This window comes from Trichomycterus rosablanca, chromosome 19 (genome assembly GCF_030014385.1).
Source record: "Trichomycterus rosablanca isolate fTriRos1 chromosome 19, fTriRos1.hap1, whole genome shotgun sequence".
Classification (NCBI taxonomy): domain Eukaryota; kingdom Metazoa; phylum Chordata; class Actinopteri; order Siluriformes; family Trichomycteridae; genus Trichomycterus; species Trichomycterus rosablanca.
This window is the reverse complement of record NC_086006.1, coordinates 24,631,302-24,647,296: the sequence shown is the minus strand read 5'-3', so window position 1 is coordinate 24,647,296 and position 15,995 is coordinate 24,631,302. Positions and strand designations below refer to the sequence as shown.

Sequence of the window (15,995 nt, the reverse complement as noted above, 5' to 3'; positions counted from 1 at the left end):
GGATTTAGCCAAAGACGTGGGGTGTGTGGGTTTCCTCCGGGAGCTCCGGTTTCCTCCCACAGTCCAAAGAAGTGAAAGTGAGGTGAATTGGAGATACAAAATTGTGCATGACTGTGTTTGATATTAAAAACTTAAACTGATGAATCTTGTGTAACCAGTAAACTACCTGTCCTGTCATGAATGTAACCAAAGTGTAAAACATGACGTTAAAATCCTAAAAAATAAATAAATAACAATCAATCAACATCCGACCATCCAACATCAGTGCTGACCTTACAAATGCATGTTTGAAAGAGACTGTTATGACTACAGAAAAGTAAGCAGGGCTTCTGTATCAGGATTTTAAAATGTGATGTCCATAAATCCTGAGGTCATATAGTGTCATTTTTCAAAATAATTGCCATTTTTAAAGCTCAAAATAAATTGGAACAATAAAATAACAACGGAAAAACCCAAATCCAAACTGATTTCATCATATAATTACAGACATTAAAGTTTATGTGCTTTGCTATACAGTCTTAACGTAGAGCTCTGTTTGTAATCAAGGTATAAAATGCGAAAAATGCCTTCAACCAGCTGAAAATGCACAATATGGCCAAAAGTATTGGGACACCCCTTCTAATTTCTGAATTCATGTGTTTCAGCTTCAACAATTACTAACAGCTGTAATAAATCAATTATATAAAAGAAATTCTTGGCTTTCAATCTTGCAGCAACAATTTAGGGAAGGCCCTTTCCTGTTCCAGCATGACTGTGCGCCTGTGCACAAACGAGCTTTATAAAGACACAAAGAAAAGCTCAGTTTCTATTTCCTCGCCTGCTCCCGTTAGGGGTCGCCGGCAGATCGTGATCCGCATTATTGATTTAGCACACTTTTTGTGCCGGATGCCCTTCCTGACACGACCCTCACTATTTATCCGGGCTTGGGACCGGCACTACAATGCACTGGTTTATGCATCCCAGTGGCTATGTACCTATAGGACAATTCAGTGTCTCCAATTAGCCTGGCTGCATGTTTTTGGACTGTGGGAGGAAACCGGAGAACACGGGGAGAACATGCAAACTCCACACAGAAAGGACTCGGACCGCCCCACCTGGGGATCGAACCTTGCTGTGAGGCGACAGTGCTACCCACTTAGCCACCGTGCCGCCCGAAGAAAAGCTCAGTTTAAAGTAAAGAAACTCCAGTGACCTGCAGAGTCCTGATCACAGCCCCACTGAACAGCTTTGAAATTAACTGGAACATAAACTGAGTCTTTCTTGACTGACATCAGTGCTTGGCCATTTAAATACTCTATGACTGAATGGGGACAAATTCCCACAGATATAGTCAGTCCCAAAGTCTTGTGAGAAGCCTCCTCAGAAGAGTGGTTATTGTTCTAGCTGAGAAGATCACATAGAGGTCACACTATTTTAATAACATTAGTTTATGTAGTGAAATGTCCAACAAGCTCATGGTCAAGTGTCCAAACTCATGGTGCAGTGCAGATGCTGCAGGCAAGACCATCGTCATACATGTAAACTGGTATGAGGACGTACTACAACATGTCAGACATGGTTATTATGTCTATGTTAATTTACATACATTTAAATCATTTTTAATCAAAGCTAGCAAGACCTGGTTTTCCTTAGAAGGCTTCTTATGCCAAGTCATGGTTAGCATTAATGTGAGGTTCCTCTCATGCTATGTTACGGTTAAAACAATGTTACAGGGCTTTATCTGATTAGTGAATTTATTTAGTCCGTTTATTTAAAAGCTAACTGCAGATACGAAATAATCTTTGGCACGATGATATACACAGAGCCGAACAGCAGGGGAGTGAGCGCTGAAGCGGGGACACTTTCACTCGCAGATGCTCCCGATTGAGAAAGCACTTATGCACGCATACATACACAAACCCGAAACCACTCAGCAAAAACACTGCCATCACGTCTACAGAGAGCAGTTAGAGAACATCAGCCAGGCCAGATGATAAATCTGGCTTGGAAGCATCAGTAGGAGTGGAGGCCTGCGATACAGCTAGCACACAAACACAGGCCATCTGATTAGCTCTTCTACAGCATGCTAATAAAACAATTCAAACACAGGGGTATAAATAGAAATCTTGAACAGAATTGATGGTGGTAAATCCAGCTGTCTTTTACACCGGAGACCAGCCAGGTCAGACGTGATGGTGTAATGAGAGTAAACATCTGGAAAATCATGTGCTGGGATGGAATGATGAATTATGGGGTAAAAATACACCTCAAAAACTGCCTCTGTAATTAAAAACTTTATGAATTTACTTAAGAAGTAAAAGAAAATTGGGTAAAACTAACACATTTTGTAGAACTAAAAGTTATTTATAGCAGCTGTAGCTTAGTGGTTTGGGTACTGGACAAGTAATCAAAAGGTTACTGGTTCAAGCCACACCTCTGCCAGGTTGCTGTTGGGCCCTTGAGCATGGCCCTTAACCCTCAATTGCTTAGACGGTATACTGTCACAGTACTGTAAGTCGCTTTGGATAAAAAAATGCTGTAAATGTTCATTTATTTAACAAACAACTTTATCCAGCACAAAAATACCACTTGTGCAAAAGTAACTGCCCCCTTGCTTACTTAATTAACCAGTTTACTAAACTACACAGACAGAACTGACAAAAGCCACCCTGACCAGAAACTGGCCAGGTCAGTTACAAAAATGTAAAATCCAAAACGCAAAAGCATGAATTCATATTTGTGACTGTGCACACCAAAAGTATGTGGACACCTAACCATTAGCTTTTTGGACGTACTATTATATAAGCAGGCGGCACAGTGGCTGGGTGGGTAGCACTGTCACCTCACAACAAGAAGGTCTTGGATTCGATTCCCAGGTGGATCGGTCTGGGTCCTTTCTGTGTGGAGTTTGCATGTTCTCCTCGTGTCTGTGTGGGTTTCCTCCAGGAGCTCCGGTTTCCTCCCACAGTCCAAAGACGTGCAAGTGAGGTGAAATGGAGATACAAAATTGTCCATGACTGTGATATTAAACTTGAACTGATGAATCTTGTGTAACCAGTAACTACCCGTCCTGTCATGATGGTAACCAAAGTGTGTAAAACATGATGTTAAAATCCTAATAAATAAATGAAATACTATAAAAGCCACGAGCATTTCTTTTAAGTCTTTACGGAGGTTCTTCAGAGCACAGAAACACAGTGCTGAAACAAAAAAGGGCCTTCCCCAAACTCATGCCACAGCTTGGAAGTGTATAATTTATATAATATGATTACTTTTACGCACCTGCTAGGAAAGCAGGAATAATTAGGAAGAGTGTCTACATCATTTGGGTTACGTAGGGTAGAGTAAATGGAAATGCAAAAACTGTGTGTGTGTGTGTGTTTGCTGTTAACCAGTGATGGTGCCACTTGGTCTAGACCGCAGTGGTGGGGTTGTTCGGAGCCAGTGTCTGGCAGGGCGCTTGAGGAGAGTCCAAATATCAAAAACAATAGATTTTATTAGACAGACAATAAAAGCTGAAGTGTTTTTGAAAGCTCGAGGCCTCTGATACCGTCTGATCTGAAATCCAACTGCACAAAAACTGCTTTGTGTCACGTCGTCCGTTTTAAAAAAATGTGACATGTGCTAACCACATTACAGCACGATCCTGGTTAATTCCAGCTAAAACCGCTAAAGACTTTCTCTCTGGTCGGTGTAAAATGTGAGACTGTGCCGCGGACAGTTCCACGCTTCCTGACAGCTCACGTTCGCGTATTAAAGACGACGTCTGATTAACGGCGCAGCGTTTTCCAAACGAGGCATGAACGTTCGAAACCGTCCTCACCACCATAAACGTCAACGGAATCGTTCTTCGAGCCACTGAGCACGGAGAACACGGAAATGAATCCGGATTAAAGGCGGTTTGTGCTTCGCGCGGGCGCATGAAAGAATTATGTGACTAAACGGCCAGCGCTCAGAAAGAAAAAGCTCTTCAGGGCTTAAGGAAGCCATCACATCAGAGGAGAGCAGAGGAAACAGCCAATTTCACTCGCTTATGGATAGAGGAAAAAATAGGACAACTTAACTTGGAAAGACGCGCTGGTGGCTCACCAGCAGAGTCAAAGAAAAGCAGCGGGATCGTTTTTCACTGGGTATGACGGGATCAGTGGGACGGTCACGTGTACTCGGTGAAGTCGTGTCAAATTCTGTGTTCAAATTAAGCTCACGATCTCTACAAAGAACAAACCTTCACACAATTTAAAGCACTAATACTGGATATCACCAGAATTTACTCATTACACAAGGTTCATCAGTTCACAAAGTTTTATTGAACACAGTCATGGACAATTTTTAGTTTCTCCAATTCACCTCACTTGCACGTCTTTGGACTGTGGGAGGAAACCCACACAGACACGGGGAGAACATGCAAACTCCACACAGAAAGGACCCGGACCACCCCACCTGGGGATCGAACCCAGGACCTTCTTGCTGTGAGGCGACAGTGCTACCCACTGAGCCAGCCAAACCTTTGGTGTAAGTGGTGATATGTGGTTGGTGTGTGTGTGTGTGTGTGTGTGTGTGTGTGTGTGTGTGTGTGTGTGTGTGTGTGTGTGTGTGTGTGTGTGTGTGTGTGTGTGGAGATGAGAGTGTTTGCTAGCTCCTGCTGTGTGTTTTCTCAGGTTTCTCAGTGTAAGTATTATTTAGAAAGTGTTTGAAACAGTGTGTGTGTGTGTGTATTTATAAAAGATTGATATCTGTAGATCCTGAGCTAACACTGAACACCCCGAGAGGCTCCAGTTCCCAAATAGTTTCCATTCATTATTAATGTTTCTTAAATTCCTAAATATAGCAATCTGACCAGCATTAAAAAGCAACAGTATTAAAATCTTTAATGATTAAATAAAATGTTATGATTTATTTGATCAGCTGTATTGTAAAAATACGCTTCTTCTGAAATAATGCCTGCAACATGTTCCAAATACGTCACGCTTGGGGCAATTTAAGATTAGAAATGTAAAAGTAATAAAAATGATCATAAACAGACGATCAAAGGAGGATTTAACACTGAGAACAGATGGACTGCAAAAACATCTGCATCAGCTTTTAGAATATAATACACTATATGGACAAAAGTATTGGGACACCCTTTGTAATTATGAAATGTATGTGTTTTAGCCACAAAAAATGCTAACAGGTTTAATAAATCAATTATATAAAGAAAACCAAATGCTTCCAACTTTGCAGCAATAGTTTAGGGAGGGCCCTTTGCTGTCCCAGCATGACTGTGCTCTATTAAGACTCTGCACAGATCCCTGACCTCAGCCTCACTGAACAGCTTTGGAATGAACTGAAACATCAACTGAAGCTTTGTTGACCAACATCAAAGCCCAATGGTAGAAATTCTCTTTTTATTAAATGGGCACAAATTCCCACAGACAGTTATAGCTGAAAAGATCAGAGGTCACTCAATTTTACTACCATTTGTTTTTAAAATAGGCTGTCCAACAAGCTCATGGTCAGGTGTCCAAATACTTTTGGCCATATAGTGTATATGCACGATGTGTTCCAATCATTGCATCACACAGTAAATGCAATTGCAGAAATGACTGAAATCCCAAGGCATCACACACACACACACACACACACACACAATAAACACCTGCATCATTTTATATACATCGTGTTTTTGTGTACAGTTTGACCGCTGGTGTGTGTCTGAACCCGTAAATCTTTATTCTGAATCCTCCGTATGAAAGGACCTCCGGTTTTGGTCTGGTCCCAGCAGTCTGAGCGGAGACGGGACGAGTGACAGAGTGAGACAGTGTGCTGTCCCCTCGAGGACTTGTGTTATTTTAACAGTGCGGTTTGGAGCCAGACTGCTTCCCCTGTGAGGACTGTGTGTGTGTGTGTGTGTGTGTGTGAGTGTGTGAGTGTGTGTGTGTGTGGAGGTCAGCGAGGGGCCAGTTTGTGCAGGGTGGTTACAACCGTGTGTCCGCCTGGCGGGACATCCTTCCTCTGGGGCTCTGACGCCACACAAACACTCCATCAACACACACACAGACACACACACAGACAAACTTTTTTGCAGGTCACCCCACAGATTTTGAGGGGCTTCAGGTCAGCAGACTGTGATGGGATGGTCATGACTCGGTTATGTTTAAATCAAACCATTTCTGTGTACATTTAGATTGGACGTTTTGGATTGTTGTCATGCTGGAAGATTCTAAACATTTGAGCTTCTTGGCAGAAGCAGCCTGATTTATACAGCCCCCCCAAGATCACAGATCCATCACCAGATTAAACACGGGCAATAAGGTCATTTTCTGTCCTACTTTTTATGCAAAACCCGTCTTAACTGTATAAAGATTTATCTTTTGTCTCATTTGAACAGAAAACCTGAGTTCCACTTGTATCTAATGAGAAGCAGGTGCTTACGTTTATGGTTTCATTTAAGAAAATGTATTATGGTGTTTGGTACAGCACACATACTGTACTGAAATGTGATGTGTGTTTTTTATGTACTGTACAGTGCTACTGTGTATTGTTGTTTATTATTGTTTATTACAGTGTTATCTATTCTATAATTTAAGATTTAAGGGAAAATATACTTGTATTTATAACAAAAAAGACCATTTAAGACATTAGAAAGCTTAGGGGTAAGGGGGGGTTTGGGAGGTCTGGCACGGATTAATTCTGTTTACATTATTTCTTATGGAAAAAATAGGTTTAACTTACAAACATTCTGACTTAAAAACAGCCCTATAGAACCAATTAAATTCATAAGACAAGGGTCTACTGTACCTGATTTGTATTTCTAGCTGTACTGCTGCAGACATCCACTCCTGACCGAGAAGGGCTGTGACTAACATACAGCCCCCTCGAAACGTGTGCAGCAGCCACTTCTTTTCACCTGCATGAGGCGGGTTTATATGAAGATCCGTATCGCGCATGTAGAGTCACACACCGATCCCCATTATCTCCAGTCTCTGTGCAGGTACCATAGACCAGCCAGAAGAGGTAAGAGGTCGCAACTGCAGCGGTTATGAGGAATCCTTCTGGCTTCCCTCCCTCTGACGAGACAATTACTGCCCATGTAGGTGCCCAACTTGCCATAAACAGTGCTGAGATTCAGGCTTGCAAGCTTGAGATGTCAGCACTGGTGGGCTAGTGTGCTTTACCGCTGTGTCCCTCAGCGCACTAAATCATGTAATCATTGAATGTTTTTACCTTTTTTATATCTTTATCGAGGGTGCTAACAATTCAGACCCTAACTGTATACACACAAGCATAAGTCTCTCTCTCTCACACACACACACACACACACACACACACCCAAACTCATGATGAAACCCCTAACTACAGCAGTCGGACTTCCAAAGCTGACCAACATCCTACTGTTCCTACAACTCACCGCTCGATATAGTGCAACTGTAAGAGCATGTGGAGTGTGATGAGTGTGTGTGTGTGTGTGCAGTACAATACTAACGTCACACTGGAAGGGTTTCTCTCCCGTGTGTGTACGCATGTGCTCGTCCAGTCCTCTCTTCTGACTGAAGGCCTTGTTGCACTCGCTGCATTTATACGGCTTTTCCTGCATCAGAGAAAAGAGAGAGAGTGTTAATGCACTGAGCTGTGAGAAAGTATCTGCACCCTATTCAACTGATTATTATTAAAATGAATATTAAGCATCACTTAACAGAACATAAAACATTAAAAAAGCATCAAGTAAAACATTATTTTTCTATTTATAAAAGGAACAAAGTTGTAAAACACCCATACACCGATCAGGCATAACATTATGACCACCTTCCTAATATTGTGTTGGTCCCCTTTTGCTGCCAAAACAGCTCTGCATCTGTGATGTACTGTGTATTCTGACACCTTTCTATCAGAACCAGCATTAACTTCTTCAGCAGTTTGAGCTACAGTAGCTCGTCTGTTGGATCGGACCACACGGGCCAGCTTTCGCTCCCCACATACACCAATGAGCCTCGCCCATGACCCTGTCGCCAGTTTAGCACTGTTCCTTCCTTGGAGCACTTTTGATAGATACTGACCACTGCAGACCGGGAACACCCCACAAGAGCTGCAGGTTTGGAGATGCTCTGACCCAGTCTTCTAGCCATCACGATTTGGCTCTCGTCAAACTCACTCAGATCCTCACACTCGCCCATTTTTCCTGCTTCTAACATCAACTTTGAGGATAAAATGTTCACCTGCTGCCTAATATATCCCACCTACTAACAGGTGCCGTGATGAAGAGATAATCAGTGTTATTCACTTCACCTGTCAGTGGTCATAATGTTATGCCTAGTCGGTGTATAACACATGTGAACAAAATAAATAACCAACATGTTCACTAAATTTAAAAACTTTAAAAAACAAAGATAAAAGCTGTTAAAAAGTCCCAATTATTTTCCTGGTCTTGGTTTACAAAACTGTTATGAAACTGCAATAAGAGTCAGCATCTCTTCTCTCAGCCAGTGCCTGTTCAATCTCCTGAGACACCGTAATGCGTCTTATTAGTGTGTGTGTGTGTGTGTGTTATGAGAAACACAGCCAAGCTGGATTTTAGAGTAACTAAATAAGTTAGAATTTAAGTGGGGGTGCATTTCTATCATGGCAGCCTCAATGCCCATGGTGAAATAAAGCTTGTTTGACTGTAAACAGTGGCAGCTGTGTTTACCAGCTTGTATTTCATGCCAGACCTGTTTTCTGGTGGCTCCAAACCATTCAAAGAACTTTTCATACAGCATAAAGGTGACAGTTGTATGTACACTTTTGTATGTACTTTGTACTTAGACCATTATTGGTATGGGAGATCTTGGCATCTACAGCAGCTTAGCCACGGCTCCAGGTAACATGACAAAACTACAGTCAGCTTTCTGACCCCTTGTTTTCATGCCTGCAGTTTGTGCAAACAAGCCCAATTCATATGGGCACAGAGTCACCAGCTGTAGCCAATCATAAAAACAAAGCGACTGATTAAATAATGAATTATCAATACTAATTTGCTGTATGTATATTTCAGATCCGGCAGATTTATATATAAAAACTCCAAAATAAACAAATACAAAACCCTCAAATTTACAGTGTAAAGATTTATTAGATAAATAATTGTGTATGTTGTGGTGAACCGTTACAAAACATCTGTAGCAGCTGCCGTCCCTTCCTATTACAGACCTTTGATCATGAGGACAAGCCGTCTATGAACAAGCCGTGTATGAGTATGTGTGTGTGTGTATGTGTCCGGTGAGTTCATTTTCAGCACTCGGCCAAAAAGAATAAAGCGAAAGTTTTCTGGTGTTATGATTAGAACCAGGGTCGTGCAGGAAATGTTTATCAGGCACACACACGCACACACACATCCCAATGACAGTAGCTTGTCATTAACACACACACACACACAGATAATTAACACACTATCATCAGAGTTTTGTTTCCTTTGTTTTGTGTGACCTGATTAAGAACTATGACGTCGTGATCGCTGGGTGTCGCGGGTCTGCTGTGTGTCAGAGATCAACCTGCTTTCACACACGTCACTATTTCACATAGGAGTTCCTCAAGGATTAGTTCTTGGTTCATCACATTTGACAAGGAATGAATGACGAATGACTCATTGCGGTTCCCATTAGTGGTCGTCACAGCGAATCGTCCGTCTGTATATTTGATTTATCACAGTTTTCACGCCGGATGCCCTTGCTGAAGCGACCCTCCTGCACTGATATGTCTCCCACTTGTTTTTTGTTTATTAGGATTTTAACATCATGTTTTACACTTTGGTTACATTCATGACAGGAAACGGTAGTTACTCATTACACAAGATTCATCAGTTCACAAGGTTATATCAAACACACTCACTGACAATTTTGTACCTCCAGTTTACCTCACTTGCACGTCTTTGGACTGTGGAAGGAAACCAGAGCACCCGGAGGAAACCCTCACAGACATGGGGAGAACATGCAAACTCCACACAGAAAGGACAAGGACCGCCCCACCTGGGGATCGAATCCAGGACCTTCTTGATGTGAGGCAACAGTGCTACCCACTTAGCCACCGTGCCGCCCTATGTCTCCCACTTCAGCAGCCTGTCATTTCCAGACTGTTATAAAACATTGTGTATTTTTTTTTTTTTACTTTGTTTGTGCAGGTTGGAAAAAAATAAAAACATGACAGCATTTTTTCGACGACGACAAGCACAACACAGACAACTGTTTAAATGTTAGCTAGAATGTTTGATCAGCGCTTGTGCTAAGCGCTTCTGCTGAGTGACATGACACGTAAACAAACAGAAACACTTTTGTATTTTTCATCACACAGAGTGTCCACGTCACACCGGGCCGATTTCATGTCGCCTCTGTTGAATGAAGTGTTCGGGCCCATTGTTACGTGTCAAACAGGAAATAAAGGCTTGAGAAAACCATGGTGTTGGAATGGAGTTGTACGGCCTGGTCAGTCTGCTCACTTGAATCTTATTGAAACGAGCGAATGGTTTTGAAATCGCCAGTCCATCAGATGGACCCTTAAACATTTAATGTTTGTAAATGTAGTCGTCTCAAAGTTCCAACATTAAAGCATGATGGTGCCATGAGTGGCAGCCTTGGCACAGCGCTCTCTAACACGTTCTTTATTTTTGTATATTTTCAGTGTGTTCGGTTGCCACAGCCGATCATTCTGGTCCAAATACCTGATCTGGCACTTTCTTATACTGATGCCCTTCCTGAGGCAACCCTGCTCAAGTTTAATGTCAAACACAGTCATGGACAATTTTGTATCTCCAATTCACCTCACATGCATGTTTTTGGACCGTGGGAGGAAACCGGAGCTACCGGAGGAAACCCACACAGACACGGGAAGAACATGCAAACTCCAAAGAGAAAGGACTCGGACCACTCCTATGTAAATTACACGTACATTGTCTGTATATTGCATATACATAATAATACCAAAGAGAAGCCAACAGCTGACACCAAATTTCTTGTGTGTGAGTCAACATAAATGACAGAGGACAAAAGTATTGGGACACGCCTTCTAATGTTTGACTTCATGTGGTTCAGCCACAACAATAACTATCAGGTGTAATAAATCCATTCTATAAAGAAATTAAGAAATAGGAGTACTTTAAACTTTAAAGGCCCAAGTCTTTTATTTGCCCTGGATAAATTATTTCCATCGTTTAAATATGTAGACAGGTAAAGACATGCACTCGTTTCTAGTTTAGCATTCAGGTTTACGTTGGTGCGCCAAAAATTTAAACTCATGTCACAATAAAGTCAAATGTTAGTGATGTGGGTGTATCGGATTAAGTGTTTATACTTTTAAATCCCAAAGCATGTTTACCTTTCTCCTCCTGTGCCAAAAACACACCCAGTACCTGCATGCCCTCACGCCACCTTACCCATCACACCCACAGATCTGAAGAGAACGTGAGGAAGCTCTTACACGTGCAAGAGTCGGTCGGTACGTCTGACCAGTCCAGCCATCTCTGGCACACACACAGAAAAAGTCGCTCCTGAGACGGCTCGTTCTGTGGTGGACGGGCATTTCCCCAGTAGCCAGATGCTGTGCATCCTAAACATCTGCCTGAGCAACGTTCAGTCAAGCACACACGCTGCATACAGATCAAACTGAGGTTTTATTTACAAATGCATTGTGGGTTTCCCTCCAGCTCTTTTGATCTGAATTAGCCACGATTATCAGCCCTCAAAAAGCTTTTGGCACAACACTAATTGGATCGTCGAACACGGTCCAGTCAGTATTGGCACCACATTTAACCAGTTTCTTTGATTTCCTGGCACAGACTTTGCTTTTCAGTATACACAAATACTAGACTGGGTTAAATTTAGGACTTTTCTTTGTAGACGCATCATTTTAGCCTGATTTAGTTATACCCGAACCTGCTTTGATGAATGTGGCCAAATAACCCAATCTTGGTTTCATCTGACTTTAAAACTCTAATTCAACAGACGTTCCTGTTCCTTTTTCATCCGATTAAATCATTTTCCAACTTGGAAGCAGCTTTTCACTGGCCGCTTCGTAACACAAAGCGGGCGGGTTCCCACACAAAGCCGTACTGCTGTGCTCTACGTGAATCCTTGGCCAGCACCAGGGATCTCATATCAGAGCTACAGGGGTGAGAAATTCCATCAGACATTCCTGAACACAAGCAATGTAAGATGCCCGGCCAGGTCGATAGCAGTGATAAGATCTTAGCATGATACCAAAGTTCCATGCACTTCCATGACATTTGATTGTACAGTGGATTCTGAAGACTGCTACTTACAGACAACCAAATTAATCATCTATACTGCTGTCCATATAATATTGACCCAGCTGATTTTGTTTCATTTTCAGTAAACTTGGAAGCTGATGGTCTTACAGACAAAAACTTGACAAAAAAATCTTTGACATCACAAGGCTGCCATGATATTTGGCCAAAAATATGTGGACACCCCTTCTAATTATTGAGTTTATCAGATCCAAAGTGAAATACTTAAGTTATTGGTCCTGATCAAGCATGACTGCGTCTCTGTGACCAACAAGGTCTATAAAGACATGATTTGAGAAGGTTGGTGTGTAAGAACTACCCTGGCCTGAACAGAGTCCTTTCATCAACCCCTACGAAGACTTTTAAAGTGAATTTAACCGAGTTGAATTGAGGTTTATCGCAAGCCAGTTCTTTTCGTCCAACATCAATGCCCGACTTCCTACATGTTCTACTGAATTAATGGGCACAAATTTCCACAGGCCATCCTAGAAAAGTGGAGGCTGTTACAGTGACCAATGAGGGGTTAATTTTATACAATGCCCATGATTTACACTGTGATATACAGGGGTTGGACAAAATAACTGAAACACCTGGTTTTAGACCACAATAATTTATTAGTATGGTGTAGGGCCTCCTTTTGCGGCCAATACAGCGTCAATTCGTCTTGGAAATGACATATACAAGTCCTGCACAGTGGTCAGAGGGATTTTAAGCCATTCTTCTTGCAGGATAGTGGCCAGGTCACTACGTGATGCTGGTGGAGGAAAACGTTTCCTGACTTGCTTCTCCAAAACACCCCAAAGTGGCTCAATAATATTTAGATCTGGTGACTGTGCAGGCCATGGGAGATGTTCAACTTCACTTTCATGTTCATCAAACCAATCTTTCACCAGTCTTGCTGTGTGTATTGGTGCATTGTCATCCTGATACACGGCACCGCCATTGGATGCACATGGTCCTCCAGAATGGTTCGGTAGTCCTTGGCAGTGAAGCGCCCATCTAGCACAAGTATTGGGCCAAGAAAATGCCATGATATGGCAGCCCAAACCATCACTGATCCACCCCCATGCTTCACTCTGGGCATGCAACAGTCTGGGTGGTACGCTTCTTTGGGGCTTCTCCACACCGTAACTCTCCCGGATGTGGGGAAAACAGTAAAGGTGGACTCATCAGAGAACAATAAATGTTTCACATTGTCCACAGCCCAAGATTTGCGCTCCTTGCACCATTGAAACCGACGTTTGACATTGGCACGAGTGACCAAAGGTTTGGCTATAGCAGCCCGGCCGTGTATATTGACCCTGTGGAGCTCCCGACGGACAGTTCTGGTGGAAACAGGAGAGTTGAGGTGCACATTTAATTCTGCCGTGATTTGGGCAGCCGTGGTTTTATGTTTTTTGGATACAATCCGGGTTAGCACCCGAACATCCCTTTCAGACAGCTTCCTCTTGCGTCCACAGTTCATCCTGTTGGATGTGGTTTGTCCTTCTTGGTGGTATGCTGACATTACCCTGGATACCGTGGCTCTTGATACATCACAAAGACTTGCTGTCTTGGTCACAGATGCGCCAGCAAGACGTGCACCAACAATTTGTCCTCTTTTGAACTCTGGTATGTCACCCATAATGTTGTGTGCATTGCAATATTTTGAGCAAAACTGTGCTCTTACCCTGCTAATTGAACCTTCACACTCTGCTCTTACTGGTGCAATGTGCAATTAATGAAGATTGGCCACCAGACTGGTCCAATTTAGCCATGAAACCTCCCACACTAAAATGACAGGTGTTTCAGTTATTTTGTCCAACCCCTGTATATACTATATTATAAAAGTATGTGGACATCAAACCATGATCTGACAGGACCTGTATGCTTGTGTGTGTTGTAAGTCTATGCTGATGTGCCTGTGGTGTTGAGAACATGGTTGTTCTTACCCGTGTGTGTGTACGGATGTGCATCTTTAACCCATCATTCTTGCTGAAGGCCTTGTCGCAGTACGGGCACTGGTAAGGGCGTTCACCTAAACACACACACACAGACACTTAATCATCATTATTAGGACACAAACACACCTTTTTTAAATACAGAGATCAAACTGGCACACCAGAGCATCGACCCACGGACACTGTGTGTGTTACTGTGTGCGCTGTGTTTCTAGTAGTGTCGGGCCTAAATGTACGAAGTTAATGAGGTGCTCTGCACCCCCACAGCACACCCTCATTCTGGACCAGCTACCAAAGTTCCCAGGCTCAGGGTTAAAAAGCTGCTGTTAAATAATAAAAATGATCAACCACGAAGCTGTAAAAACAACATAACAGCTGTTATTACAAAATTCATGTGATTTCACAGAATGAGGCTCTTGAAAATGTATATTTATGGCCCTCTAAGCTACTTGCAATTGTGACCTTATACAATCTAAGCACTTAAGGGCCTTGTTCAAGGGCCCCACAGTAGCAACCTGGCAGTGGTGAGGCTTGAACCAGCTTGAACCTTATGATTACTAGTCCAGTACCTACACCGCCAGACTTCCTCAAATCGCTCCTGTATAGTGCTGGGAGTAAATTGGCTGCAGACCGAACCCTGAACCATCTGAGGATTAAGTTTCAGATTCCTCTGGTGCTGTTATGACATCACACAAAACTCTGTGGCATCGTGTGCTGCCAGAATCTTAAACTCCTTCTCCCAGTTCCACCGTGCCAAGCCTGAGCTGTGGTCAGGAGCTGGGAGTGGAGCTTCTTTAAAAGAATAATGTGGCAGAACAGAAAAAACTCTGCAGTACTGGAGCCGGTGTTGATCCTGCAGGGGTTTCACTGACACAGCAATGAAATAAAGTGTCGTGTTTACAAAAGAAAAGTCTTGTGGATGCAGTGAAAATGTACATTAAGGTACATTATTATAACAATTATTGTACCTTGTTTTATTTTAATTACCTTGGAACACATTATGAGTATATTATAGGTATATTATGAGATGCATGTTTTGTAAAATTCATTTCACTGAGCTTTAACAGTCAGCAAGCTTTAGGTTTTTTTTTCTATTTTATTTATGCATTTTCTCCCAATTTAGTGTAGTCAGTTTGTCTTCCGCTGCTGGTGGATCCCTGATTGCGGTCGAGGAGGGTATATTGCTGCTCACGCCTCCTCCGACCCACGCGCAACCCTTAACGGAACACTTTTTCACCCATGCATTCTACACAGGCGCCTTTCTATCTGCCAAGCAGGGTCCTTACACAGCGTTTGAAGACCCCACCCACATAGTCCTGCCGTCCCGTCCTAGCAGAACCGTGTCTGCTGCAGGCACTGCCGATTATGCTCGCTAGATGGCGCCCAGCCGACCGGTGGCAATGAGTTTCGAACCGAGGAGTTCAGAATCTTGGCGCTGGTGTGCTAGCGGAATATCCCGCTGTGCCACCTGGGCACCAGACTTTGAGTATTTTTTTTATTAAAAAGAAGAACAAAGCAGACATGACAGTAATAGATCAGAGTTACCAATAGCTTAAAGTACTGTTGGCCTGAACATGCAAAAAAAAACTACAGTGAGTAAAACAGTTATTCTGCATCAGATCATCAGTGCTATCGGCATCTACATACAGACATGATTGGTTATGTCTGCCAATATGGCAGTTGCAATAAGACCCACTGCAACACTGTCCAGGATGACCCAACAAACAAAACCATTAAACCATCTGAGGATTTCAGTTCTGTTATGACATCACGCTGAATTCTGTGGCATTTTCTTGTGCCAGAATCAAAGTTCTTTAAGATCTTGAAGG

General features: G+C 42.7%; 1 protein-coding gene across 4 annotated transcripts in view; it reads right to left on the bottom strand.

Annotated features, from left to right (window-relative positions):
- Window positions 1-15,995, bottom strand: part of prdm5 (PR domain containing 5) — a 95,497-nt gene that overhangs the window by 27,212 nt on the left and 52,290 nt on the right. For 3 of the 4 annotated variants that reach the window (XM_063015174.1, XM_063015172.1, XM_063015173.1), the window contains 2 exons: window positions 14,158-14,243; window positions 7,445-7,549 (listed from right to left, as the gene is read on the bottom strand). In XM_063015174.1, the coding sequence (XP_062871244.1) occupies window positions 7,445-7,549; window positions 14,158-14,243 (191 nt within the window). Of the gene's footprint in view, window positions 1-7,444; window positions 7,550-14,157; window positions 14,244-15,995 lie in introns of those variants that run through there. The other variant, XM_063015175.1, reaches the window with a different exon arrangement.